General features: G+C 32.6%; 1 protein-coding gene across 1 annotated transcript in view; it reads left to right on the top strand.

Moving 5' to 3' along the window:
• LOC124359985 (ras-like protein 2) overlaps nt 1-11441 on the top strand; it is a 42540-nt gene extending 31099 nt beyond the window's left edge. Inside the window, exons 3-4 of the mRNA XM_046813199.1 lie at nt 4655-4866; nt 5672-11441. Coding sequence (XP_046669155.1) covers nt 4655-4866; nt 5672-5866 — 407 coding nt within the window. The 3' untranslated portion in view covers nt 5867-11441. The remainder of the gene's footprint in view (nt 1-4654; nt 4867-5671) is intronic.
• Nucleotides 11442-14080: the final 2639 nt, after the last annotated feature.

Raw genomic sequence — 14080 nt, forward strand, 5'->3', positions numbered from 1 at the left:
CCTCCTTATTAGTCTAACCAAACATTGTTCTTACACAAAAATTATGATTCAAACACAAATGCAATAATTTGTTTAGGTTTAAGGTAATTTTGCACTCACGAAAACCTAGAAAGCTCACTTAAAAATTAGCAAAGCAAAAGTCAACATTTTAACTTACTGTTTATTAAATAATATTGTACCAATCATCAGATTAACTATATCTAAGTAAGTATTGGTCATCTTCATTATTTTGTCTAAGATGAATGTGTGTTTAATCATTATCATTTTTTTATCGAAGGTGATTATTAACATTATTTGATCTAAAGTGAATGTATGTTTCATCATTATCATTATTTGATCTAAGGTAAATGTGTGATCATTATCATTATTTGTTCTAAGGTGAATGAGTTTATCGTTAACATTATTTAATCTAAGGTGAATGTGTGTTTGATCATTAACATTATTTGATCTAAGGTGATAAGACGATTATTAATCACTAGTCCTATGACCAATTGCAACCAAGGAGTCTATTCTTCATGGTCATATTGTGATAATTCCACCAGCACTATAGTTCAGCCACTGGAAAGAATGTATTACGGAACATGCAAGGAACTGCATGTTTATCTAAAATACTGAATAATACAGTTATTATAATTTTACAGCAGTTAGTCATGAACTGTGGCACTTATATGTATTTTTCTAAGGAATTCTTTCATCAATTTTTAATAGTGTGACATAAATTTCTTACTTATTTAAAATTTAACAAGGTGTTAGGTACAATATTAAATTTAATAAAATTGTGTAAAACCTATCTTTAATTTTGTAACGAAATCCATACTAGTAAGAGTAACTTTTACACGTTCATATAGTTGTATGTTCATAAAAAGATAACAGTTAAAGAAGCGTATTCCTGTGATAACAATTAAATAATGTCTTTCAACCATTTATTTTTGTCATTGACCTCATAATATGTTCTTCAATATTCATGGATTTCTATTAATCAAAGTGTTTGATATTGAAAGTAACGTCTATGATAACTCCCAGCATGAAGAAAAGACAAGGACCCCTACCATCCAGTTACAACCCTACCCTCTCCCCTTATTAAGTGTAACTCTCAGTAAACAAAGTGGACAAGGGCCCCTAACATCTAGTTACAACCCTGCTCTCTCTCCCTTCCATGTCCTGTGATGAGCTGATCTCCTGAACTAGTGATTAAATGAGATAAGTGTAACTCTCAGTAAACAAAGTGGACAAGGGCCCCAAACATCTAGTTACAACCCTGCCCTCTCCCTTCCATGTCCTGTGATGAGCTGATCTCCTGAACTAGTGATTAAATGAGATAAGTGTAACTCTCAGTAAACAAAGTGACAAGGGCCCCTAACATCTGGTTACAACACTGCCCTCTCCCTTCCATGTCCTGTGATGAGCTGATCTCCTGAACTTGTGATTAAATGAGATAAGTGTAACTCTCAGTAAACAAAGTGACAAGGGCCCCAAGCATCTAGTTACAACCCTGCTCTCTCCCTTCCATGTCCTGTGATGAGCTGATCTCCTGAACTAGTGATTAAATGAGATAAGTGTAACTCCCAGTAAACAAAGTGGACAAGGGCCCCAAACATCTAGTTACAACCCTGCCCTCTCCCTTCCATGTCCTGTGATGAGCTGATCTCCTGAACTTGTGATTAAATGAGATAAGTGTGGTCTAATTGACTGGTTGACTCATGACTCATGGGCTTCTGACTGGACTCACCACTCTGTTGAATGTGTGCTTCATTCTTTCCAACACAATATTGTTTTTAATTGTGATCTATTAAGGTTTTGCTGTATTATAATGATTGGATATATTTTTTAAATTTTACAGTTAAAACTCTTTCAAAAACTGTTTGTGGAAAAAAAAAACAGAAAAGTGATTTTTGATGAGTAATTTAATACATTTATATAAGTAATAGTTATTAGGATATGTTGGATCAACTCTGAAATCGGGTGTAAAGAAACAAGGCTGAAGATATGTGTGTTTTAGTAAATAAAAAACACAACTTATAGATTGCTTCACCGATTTATAGTTTTTCAAACCAAATATAAGATTGACATTTTTGCAAGGATAGTAATACTTGTTTTTATAACAAAATTACTATTTGAATATACATACAACATACACATTAAATTATTACAAAATATAATTGCAAGAGCATTATTATATACAACTTAAGTGTGCAGTTTGAAAACAGAATGGTATGAAACATTGATTATTTTTATAGTCACTTTTATTTAGACGATTTTTTTGAAACCATTTTTAATTCATGAATGATTGTAAAACTTGAAAGACCCATATCAAAATATTTACTGGAGTTTTCTACATTTATTAGTACGCAATAGTGTGAATTTGGATATGAATTTATATGAACAATTTTCATTTTACAATTAACTCTTTTCTTTAATGTACCCATAACTTTTTAATAAATCTTTTACCATTTATAGAGCTAGATCATTTTAACTGACTTCTGTGTAGTTGGAATTTACATACAAAAGGGAAAAATTAAAAATGGATAAACTTATAAAACCCATCTAAATTTCCTTGCATATTGCAGGAGAAGCAATATCGCTCAGAGCTGGAGGCCATTGAATGAGGTTCACAAATTACCTTCAATTCAATCATTGTTCTTCTTCTCTCAAGTGTTTGATATACGGCCATAGCAGCACAGCATAAAACTTTAGGGTGGCAGATGGATGTTATAATATGTACAAATTAAAGACATTATTCATTCGTGTTATATAAATCATATTGAGTGAAAGTGTTGAATAAATTTATTAATACGATTTGGTCAGAGAACTATGAAGTACAATTGGTTTTGTAAAACAGTCATAGTTAAGTTCTTAATTGCAAGACATGGTTAACAAACTATTGTTTAATTTAAATTTTTCTCCTTTGCACAAAAATTAAAATAAATTTGCACCACATACAATTCAGCATACATCCTTCATTCATTCGCAATTTTCCTACCTGAAGCGTGGGAGTCAATGGCTTTTGACCAGTCTCTCAGTCGTATGTCAAAAACTCGTTTACATTGTACAATGCTGTTGACTCTTAAAAGCCTTTTAGGTCAGTTTTAAGCACCTTGTGGCATTTTTAATCTTGTTTGGCTACTTGTTGAAATTAACAAGTCAGTGATATATGAAATTTTTAAGTATGAAATACATACCAAGCTATTCATTTCCATAAGGAACACACTGGAAAATTTTACACCTGAGGTAAAACACATACAGTTGTGATAAAATTTATTGCCATATTGTTAAAAGTATTTAATCTTAAGTTTAAGAACAAAAATGCCTTGAATACAGTTACAGTGTTTTATAATGACCTCAGTAGGTTATGTAAAAAAGCCACCTGTAATTAGTACTGTTTACTACAGGTAAGGTACAGTCTGTTACGTTACTTTATCATGCAACAATTTGTCTACGTGTAGAGATAACACACTTAGTTGATTACTCTGGCACGGGACGGTAGCGACAGCATGCATGTGTTTAAACCCATCATTTGCTCAATGATAAGTAAGGTAAAAAAAGTCTTTGGAAATTGTGACGTAACCAAAAGAAGTCAAACAACTTTGTTTGCAACGATAACGTTTTCTTTCTGTCAAAGTTGATTTGTTTGTATGGAATTTTGATAAATATAAGAATCCTTATAGAATCATGCATGTGTACGTTCATCTGTTCTGTGGTTTAACTAAAAAAAACCACTCACCTGGAAAACTAATTGGTCAAATTAATAGGGTTGCTATTTTCTAGCCTAATCTAGAAGTTATATAGCTTACATCCTCAGCTAAATTTCTGGAAAAAGGATCGTTTAAAAAGTTTGTATTTATCTGGAATGACCATCAATTTTATCTTTCAAGGACAGTAAATCATATCCTTTTTACTTCCTTAATTTTGGCCACAATGATTTTCAAAGTGATTTACTCTTAAGGGAATGGTTTACACACAGTGTTTCTATCATAGTACTCACCAGTAATAAAAGAACTACTTTTTATGTGAGTTTATTTAAATAACTATTAATATTTACAAAACTAGCAGTTGAATGCGTTTTAATCATGCAGAAGTAAAATTGTGTTAAGGTTTATTAAGGGCCAGACTTTTTAGAATCATGTCATTATCTGTCTGTCCATTAGCAAGAAAGGGTTACAAGACAAGAAAATCAAAATATCCAACCGTAATACAATAGTTGAAAACCTACATGTGATATAATTGAACACAAGGTTTATTAGAGCTGAACCTCTCAAAGTTGGGACATTTTCAACTATATTTCTTTTACCTTCGATCCAGCAAATAGTGGCATCAACCTTCAAAAGGGTATGAACTTCACGGTTCTGTCTTAGTTAACAAAATTATAAAATCATCAGTTGCCATGTAAAGGTTGGTTTTATGTTTGAGAATTATTGTTGTGGGAAATCTTTACAGTAAAATGCTTGAAGGACCAATATTTTTATAGTTTAAGTCATTTGTTGCAGACAAGAATGAAACAGCATTGATAAGATTGTTTTACATTAAGAAATGCTTGCTGTAATGTAAATGCTAAATATGGTAAAGCTATATTAGATTAAGTGATATTGCAGAATATAAGCTTAGTTCTAGATGAAGTTCATATAAAATCTTAACTGGTCAACTCTTGTTGTCACAGTCCTGGACACGGCAGGCCAGGAAGAGTTCAGTGCTATGAGAGAACAGTACATGCGCTCCGGAGAGGGTTTCTTATTGGTGTTCGCAGTCACCGACAAGGCCAGCTTCGACGAGATGTACAAATTCCACCGCCAAATCCTCAGAGTCAAGGATCGAGACGAGTTCCCTATGTTGATGGTGGGCAACAAGGCTGATCTTGAGCACCAGCGAGTGGTAAGTTTTCTGGTTGTTACTGTCACTTCAAAGAGATGTTAAAGTTCCACTGTCAGATTCTCAGAGTCAAGAATCAAGACAAATTCTCCATGTTGATGGTGGGCAACAAGGCTGATTTTGAGCACCAGCGAGTGGTAAGTTTTTTTTGTTACTGTCATTTCGACAAGATGTGCAAATTCCACCACCACATCCTCAGTGTCAAGGATCGAGTTGCCTACCATCAAAGCAACAAGGTAAATTTTCTTATTTTAATTGTCAAGTCCTTCAAGTGATAGTACATTAGCATTTGTAACTCAAAATGTATACTTTTTATTTTAATCTACATTTATTTATTAAATAGTCAATTTGTTAACTTATGCTGTTTAGAGTTAAAACATGTGATTGTTATATTGGTAACATTATGAGTGATTTTTTCAATGACTCCCGTTAAAAATAGATCACTTTATCAAATGGAGGGTCAAATCTTTATTTAGAAACGGACAAATCTTATATTTGTACTAAACATTTAAATTTAAATGTTTTTATCATAACAAAGAGTTAAATTATTTCTGGTAATGCTTTGTTCAAGTTCCGTCTATAAGAAACAAATATTACAAGCTGATGAGTTGTGGTAAATGATGCTGAGTGTCATTCTGCTAAGGCAAATTTTTGATAATGATGCATAGAGGTATGCCCTACCTTTCTTTTTATTCCATTACCTAATTTCATGTTCAAAAGGCTAAAGCCTTAATTTTGTCTTTTTTTGTGTGGGTTTTGCGGCAATCTATACAGTCTATATATACTCTGATGATACATGGTGTTGTAGGTATCAGTACAAGAAGCCCAGAACCTCTCGCGGCAGTTGAAGATCCCGTACATAGAGTGCAGCGCTAAGTTGCGGATGAACGTCGACCAAGCTTTCCATGAACTCGTCAGGATCGTGCGCAAGTTCCAGCTCTCCGAGCGACCACCCTTGAAACAGAACTATGAAAATCGCAAGAAGAAATGCTGCATGCTTTAATTCAAGTGCACAAAGTAACTCCTTCGCTCCCGTACGTGTTCTTCTAAAATAACCTTGACCAAGAATTGAATATTAGTAACGTCGTTGTACTCGTAACTGTCTAGGTAACCCAATTCCACCGCCGGTCGGTGGCTTGTTTTATTTACCAAATTGATGTTGGTATATCTTGTAATATAAACTCAACATCACTTGGGTGCTGGAATTTTTTTTGACAGCACTATATTTTTAAAACAAACCTAATCTGTTTTTTGTTGGCATTTGTTAAAAAGTGTAGTACTATTAGAGTTTTTGGAGTACGTGTTTGCATACATTTATGCAATCTAAATGCCTTACCAAATATTAAAATTAACAAAATAATTAAAATCTATAATTTTCTTTTATTAGAAACATCTTTTAATTATAATTTTGTACGATGATAAGACTTTGTTAACTTTAATATAATTTCTTTAAAGCAAAACTGTTTTAATAAATCATACAAAGTTTTTAAAAACAAAACAACAATATTTTTTTTAAGCTTAGCACTGTAGCGGCTCAAAAGGCCTAAACTTATTTATTTAAAAATTTATTTTAATTAAAGCTATTACATGGAGCATAATTATTTGTGTTTTAAACCAACTGCAAATATCTTACTATACAAGATACGGTAGCATGTGTAAATAGTAATAAATTCACGTTACTTTAGAAAATTTATTTAGTCTCATCGCAGGATATTATTGTGTGGGAATCAGGCTGAATTGTCTTTGATCCAATAAAAGCTTGTTATTGTGCAATAGACCGTGTGACTCACCAGTGTATAAGTCAACTTCTGTTAATGTCATGACTTTATTGTTCTCATTATAGATTGCAGTAATTCATTGGTTTGTGTTCTTGATATATACAAAATTTATGTTCCATTTTTGTATATCTCATTGTCAGCTTTGTGTTTTTTTATGCGATGACTGTTTTTTTACAACCTCTGATGGACTATAGTAAAAATTATGTACACAAGAAAATTATGATTAATTACATACAGTAATCACCAAAACGAACAAAACTTTGTCATATGAAAAAATAATGTTTAAATCCCTCTTGAAAAAAGATTACCACAAACCAACCTGGCCTCAAAAAGTAGTAAAATTACATCTTTGCCCACCTACTTAAACACCTTTTTTTGAAAATTTTCAACATCATTTCTGTTGTGTGCCATAAAACATTTTTTCTGTATACCTACTGTATTCTGTGGTGGTTATCAACATCGCTGCATCCCTCCATTAGTAGAAAATGTATCAGATCTCACAACTCACATTCTCAGTGGTAGAATCAGTCATAATGGCAATTTTCCAGTATCCTCGACTATGACTGAAGTATGGGGGGGGGGGGAGGCACACAGTGCTCAATGAACCACACCTAGCTTCCCTTATCTGTAGTTCAACTAAAACTGTTAGAGGTTGAAAAAAACAGCCCACAAAGTTATCAAAATTGTTTAATAATCAAATTTAAATTATGTCATGCAATGTGTAAGACCTTAAAAATGTCTTTATAACTACTTAAAAAAATCAAAATTGTAGTTAGATTTATAATTTTTATTGTTATCCATACTTAGCACCTTAAAGAGTGTATTAAAATTTAATCTTGTGTACATAGGAGTATGAGTAAACCGAATTTCTAGTTGTGGTAAATTATTACAAAAGGAAGTTCCATGTTGTATATTTCATCACAATGCATTATAGTAGTGGCTCTGCTTATTGTACCCTCCCCCTGTATATTTTTACCTACTTTTTTTAAGTGACTTTAGCAAACAAATATTTTTTTTTGTAAGAAATCTGTTATCAGTTAGGAATGTGAAATGAATGGTGAGTGAATGAGTGTGAGTGCACTGTGTAGTATTAATAATTAAGATTTACTGATCGTTCGATATTCACCCTTTTGGTGCTGTAGCTAGTCATACGCACAAAATGATGGCCAACTTCACATAACGGTAAAAATTATAGTGAAAACTGTTTCAAACAGTTGTTTATTTTTAAATTCATTTTTTGTTATGTACAGTGTTGTATTTCAAGAAAAATATTTTGAATTACAAAAAATAAATATAAAAATAATTAATTAAATCACTACAAATTTAAGTTGAAAAGGAAAAAACATCCAGATATAAGACAACAGCATTCATCATGATAATAGCATTTATAAATTAGCAATAAAATTCCTGTACCTAGCAACATAACAATTGATAACTATAAAACAATTATTTATTTTTTAAGCAGTCATTTATGTGAAACATAAATGTTCATTACATAAAATTATATTGTAATTGTTATATTGTATTATTATTACTGTATTTTATGAGCTCAGAAAAGTTGTGAATCATTTGAATTTATTACATAAAATAGAGACAGATTAAAAATTTAAGGACATAAATAACTTTTTGAGATTTTCCTAAGCAGGATATAGTACGGTTAGAAAAAGCAGTGAGAAATGTTACAAATAGTTGTACAAAATAATGTCACTACGGGATTATCTTTTACATAGTAATAAGTAGACGTGCACAAGACCTCATGTATGATTTAAAATCGTATGAAATATTCATAGGGCAATGATAAGAGACTTCTCACAAGACATGTTAATGGAACATATCTGGTGACATTTATTTAGAAATTGGTAAATTTGTTTTTTTTTATAAATAGTTGAAGTAGAAATCGTCTTGTGCAGTGATGCTGCAGCACTAAAAGGGTTAATAGCTTAGTGACAGGGAACTGAGGGACCTACAATTTTATGTGGGTTTCAAACCACCTATATTTTGGTCTGTCATATGCCACAATGCTCTCATACTGAACGAGCTCCAAATATTAAACCCCATTCTGATTTCTGTGGTACTTATCATGTTGGCTGAACATGCACACAGGTAATCACAAATCAATGCCCAACAAATATCTTCCAAATAACAGATCGCTTAGATTAGTTGGATCACTGTATACTTCATACAAAGTTTATCTTGTCACTTGTTTTACACAAATTAAGAACTTTGTTATCAGCATAATTACAGGACAGCTGTGTCCTGAAAGTAAATACAGTAAAAAGTACCAAAACGGTTTAATGAGTGAAAGATCTTATCTTAACTGTTTTTCAGTATAGTTTCTATCATTCATACGTCTTCAATAATAGTAGGTGACCCATTATCCAAACCTTCCTCAATGAAACATCCTGTTTGTGACAATGTACAGTATTTTTTGCGATCTAACGGTCAAACTGTTTCACAGTCAGCAGGTTCGTTAATTGTTTTACACACTGTTAATGAACATGGGATACAGAAAAAAATCACTCCTTAAATGTTGGTGAAGAGATATTGGACACACAGAATGACAGGTATATGGTACTGTAATGGCATTAGAGTAAAAACAGCACTTGTATTCAGGACACATTATAAAATCCCTTTTCTAGTACTTTTATCAAAAAGAATGGGTCCCATTTACCGTTTTCTTCTCAGACATCCACATTAATATGTTGGTTGATTTCACGCATCAAACTACTACATTTTCAGTGGAAATAATTTTATTCTTGTCCGTAACCATTACCTACCTAATGTTCCTAATGAAATAAATTATGTCATCGTTTTAGAGTCACTTTGAATGTACTAGGTAGTGACAATATTATCACGTTGCTAAGTTTCTATCGTTTTGTGGATTGAAATGTTTAGATTTTCAAAAAAACGGAGTTGCTGCTGTTTGTAATTAGAGTTGTAGCTTTCAAATGTAAGTGCCTTTGACTGGGAAGCTGTTGTGTATTATTTTTTAATATATTAATTTGTTTAGAGTTGTAAAATACGGAAAATTCAACTCATACATTTTTACGGTTTGTGTACAAATTAAATTGAGATATAAGGTAAAAATGTGGATTTTAGTATATTATTTTTTTTTAACTAAAGCAACTTCACTGATAAATTATTTTATGTTTGCATTATACTAAAAAAAAATTAATTTTCAGCATTGTTATTATTGTTACTCTGTAAATTACTTTTTATTCCTCTCATATTTACTGTTAACAATAAAATCGTGTTGATTGTTATGTATCCTGTAGTTTTAAGTATACAAACAAAAGCACAAATGTAATAACATATGAGTTTTTGCAATATTTTAAACATACAAATAAATTGGTGTGACAATTCCAAATTGTTATTTTATAAAGGTGTAGCTGTTTTTAATTGTAATGTTATTACTGTCTGGTGAAATTATTTGCTACATGGTACTTACATTCTTATGTATCATATGTTTTATTCAAATGTTTAGTAAATTTAGATCTACTTGTATTTTATGTTATAATACTTATTTTTTCACTTTTCTCATTGTTATTTCTCATCTCTTAGTCTTTCTTTGTGTCTTCCAATTAATTCTCTTTCTAAGAAATGTTTCTTCTATTTTATTTATGTTTTATAAAGATTGTCTTCTCTTTGTATGTTAAAGTCTGAACAGATCATTCTCATCTATTAATAATAATGAACCAAAAATAATAAGTTGCAATACAAATATTTTAAAATTAATACATGTAAATAAAATTAGTCGATATTCAATTTTAGGCCTATCTGCCCTTATTGAATTCTTTAATAATATAAACAAGTAATTCATTTTGAAAGCTTCAAAATTAGTAATAATTTTCAATATAATTAATAAATGGCCAAGAGTCCATTATGTTCCAAGTGTCCATTAAATTAAATTTTTCAATTAAAAAAAATGTGGCTCAATTAGTCTTATTTTCATTTAGAAACAGTAAAATGTATATACTAATTCCTAATTATTTCAATTAAGTTTTTTCCAATAAAATTTATTTGGAGAGTAAGTTATAGTGGATTTTAACAAACAAATGCCCAATATTGTACTAAGTAAGTTCTATTTATATGCATTGTTTTAGTTCTGTTGTGCTTGTAGAAACTATACTTGAGTCATAACCCATGTAAACCCCCCATGTGTGTGTGACACACATTTCAGAGCCTAACCTACATCAATCCCATGAAGGGACAAAATAGGCATGGGCGCCACCATATAGAGGCAAGGGGGGGGGGCGTGCAACCCCCCTGGAAGTGGAAAATATAAAAATTGGTTACTGGACCCAAAGTATATTCATAAAATTAATATTTTAACAGCAGGTTGATTATTTGATCTTGAAGACAATATAATTAGATATTGCCTTATATATTTAATAAAGCCCTCCACTCCCCATTGTTAGTTTTTGCTCCCTCCCTACAAATTTTTTGGTGGCACCCATGGCAATAGGTACTAAATAAACATTGCCTTGTTTAACCAATTAATTACGTAACGTTACAGAGAACATATGAACTCTATTCATAATTAACTTTGTTATTTTTAAACACAACTATTTATTAATTGATGGCATTAAAGTAAGTAATGTTTATTTTACTATAGAAAAAATACTAACATTGTATGAAATATTAATGTTTTAATTTGTATAGCCTTAATTTTAAATATTTTTGTATGCGAAAACGTTGTTGATGATGATTTGGTCCGTAACATAAGTGTGTACATAATGTGCCATGTGTTCACTACTACATTAATAATGAACTATTGTCATTAAACAATTATTTAACTAATATGGCTGATTTATTTCCTCTACATACATTTTCACTGTCCCTTAACTGAATCATAATTTATACTACGGTACAGAATAAGTAAAATTACAAGTGGATATTTTGTAAATCGAATGATATCAGCATTACCCAAAAGAAAAAGAAAATTTTGGCTATTTAGTGACTCCGTACTTTTATCGAGAAAAATAAAGTATTTAAATAATACCTCCAGCTCCCATCTTGTGAATAAAGAAATACACAAATTTCAGAGGGAAAAAAGTAGTGTTACAAAAGTAACTGTTTTAATAAACGTCATTTTGTTGCAGTGGAAATTCGGATAAAAACAGTTATTTCTAACCTAGTTTTTGTTGTGCGTCCTTTAGTATTTAAAATACAGATACACTTCTTTGCGCATAGTCTTCCGTCAGTGACCTCTGTCTGGTTCTAATAACCCAAAAATCCATTTTCGCATTTATGTTGGTACACAACATGACACTCTATAAGCACACATTGCATGTGGTGATGGATTTCCACAGTTTTTATATTTTTTATCTGTCATGTATATTACAGTGAAGTGCAAAGGGTTTCAAACCTAGTACCTATTCTTGAATAAACTTACTAATAATAATTGAACACATAGTGTGTGCCATATGAATTAGCAAAGAATACACCACTACATAAAAGTAAACAAATAGAATGTGGTTTTCGGCTAAGCAAAGATGATTGCCCACTACTTACAGACATAATAGTAAGCTTGTACCGAATGACGATAACACATGGGGGTGGTGACTTCTGAGGTTGTAGTAATAAATACTCGAATAGCAAAGTTTACTTATAAGTTCAATTTAATCCGTGAAACTTACAAGCACCACTTTTAGATGGTAAATTAAATGTATGCCTTGCCACGTTGCTGCCAATTAAAGTACAAGAACTAAAAACGTATATCTGATAGGTGGGCCTAAAATATCCAATGTTCTATGGAATTAGGCCTACGACGTTTTACTTTATAAAACATTAAGATTTTACTTCCCTTCGTAATGTGTAGACTCACAACCCGGGTGTCGGCGTCTTGGCTCGAGACATTGAAGCAGTAGTCTAGGAACAGTTATTTCTAGTCGGTGATTACTAGAAGAGGATTAGAAGTTATGAAACTGGTAGCCATCTACTCAAATAATTCGTGAGATCCGTGGACAAGGCGCGTGAGGTCTAATCGGTCACGTAGTTGGGCTGCTACAAAGGGTTAGAATAAAATATTCATACGCATGCCAATTAGGTAGTTATTCCGCCGATAATTTAGTTCCGGAACATTGGATAAAAAAATAATATTAAATTGCACTGGCTGACTAGGTTGTGAAATTTACATTATATAAAATCTAATTAACTGTACGACTAAAATTGCATCTCCAGTCAAAGGGACAAAGTGTTGTACAGTGAAGCAAAGATGCACCCATGTTCAAGTGTTTACAGGTAAAAGCTGTCTCCCTGCCATGTCAATCACCACACTTTTGAATTTTCAAAATATTGGCAATCTGTACCCAGTCAAGGTCAATGGCCTGGACTTGCAATTGTAGCTCAGTGATATTAGCTAACCAGATTATTGAACCAACAAAGAGTGGGCAGGTGTGCCCTCCCTGCATGTGCCACGTTGTAAATTGAATCTATAGAGGTGTTATTAAAAGCACCCTCTATACACAGAGAATTGCCTCATTTTCCACCAAAGACCTCTCAATACTGGAAAACAAGCTACTGAGGGCCTGTGTTGTGCTCTTTCCAGATGGATAGGCATACTGTTCTGGTTGTAGAGATGAGTTAACAAGACATTCAAACCTGATATGCACGCAACCCTATATAACATCTTCAACAACGTTTCAGTCCAATACAGAAATTGCAACATTCTGTGTGGCTATAGATTTCAAGAGGGTCACAGGATAATTTCCAGCAAGAGGACCGCCGACCCTGAGGAAGATTGTGGATATTAAAATGTTCCTGTAATTCCCAAAAATCACACACACCTCCCTCACCTAAAGTACAGACATGAATCTGCTACAGAGAAATTCTCTTTGAAGGCACGCCCTCGCAGCTCTAAAGCCTTGTTCTGTCTCAATAGTTTTCAGGGACCAATACCATTTTGTGCCACATCAAAATCTCCCTGAATTCCCCATTTTATCAGATTTTACTTTTGTTAGGGAGATAGTTTGACAACATGTTTGTTCTTAAGGCATCCTTAGATGCCTCTGACAGACTTCCCCGCCGAAGAGCATACTTTCTTCCCAGCTCGAGTTGAGTTAGCAAATACAATTACACATTGTGCTGTATCCCTCACCTTCTGGGCTTATTTTCTCTCATTGAGAAATTTCTTGCCTTCCACCATTCAGTATCTGGAAGCTAAGAGCCATCTTTTTTGCTCCTTCACCATCTGCTTACGCAGTTTAAATGACGACTTAAGGATGTAATCCAGTCATTCATATACCTCGGACTTTGCGTCCATGGATTTGGCACTCTATATTAGCACCACCAACTGCCATGTCTTCGTCTGTGGTGGTTGACTGTGATGAACAAGCAGAAACGTCCAAAGCCAGATTGTCGGACACATCTTGGGTTGGTTTTGTATTTTCTGATTCCATAAAAGTACCAGGGAAGTAACAAGCCCACCTGGTGTGAGG

The sequence above is a fragment of the Homalodisca vitripennis genome, chromosome 4 (assembly GCF_021130785.1).
Source record: "Homalodisca vitripennis isolate AUS2020 chromosome 4, UT_GWSS_2.1, whole genome shotgun sequence".
NCBI lineage: Eukaryota > Metazoa > Arthropoda > Insecta > Hemiptera > Cicadellidae > Homalodisca > Homalodisca vitripennis.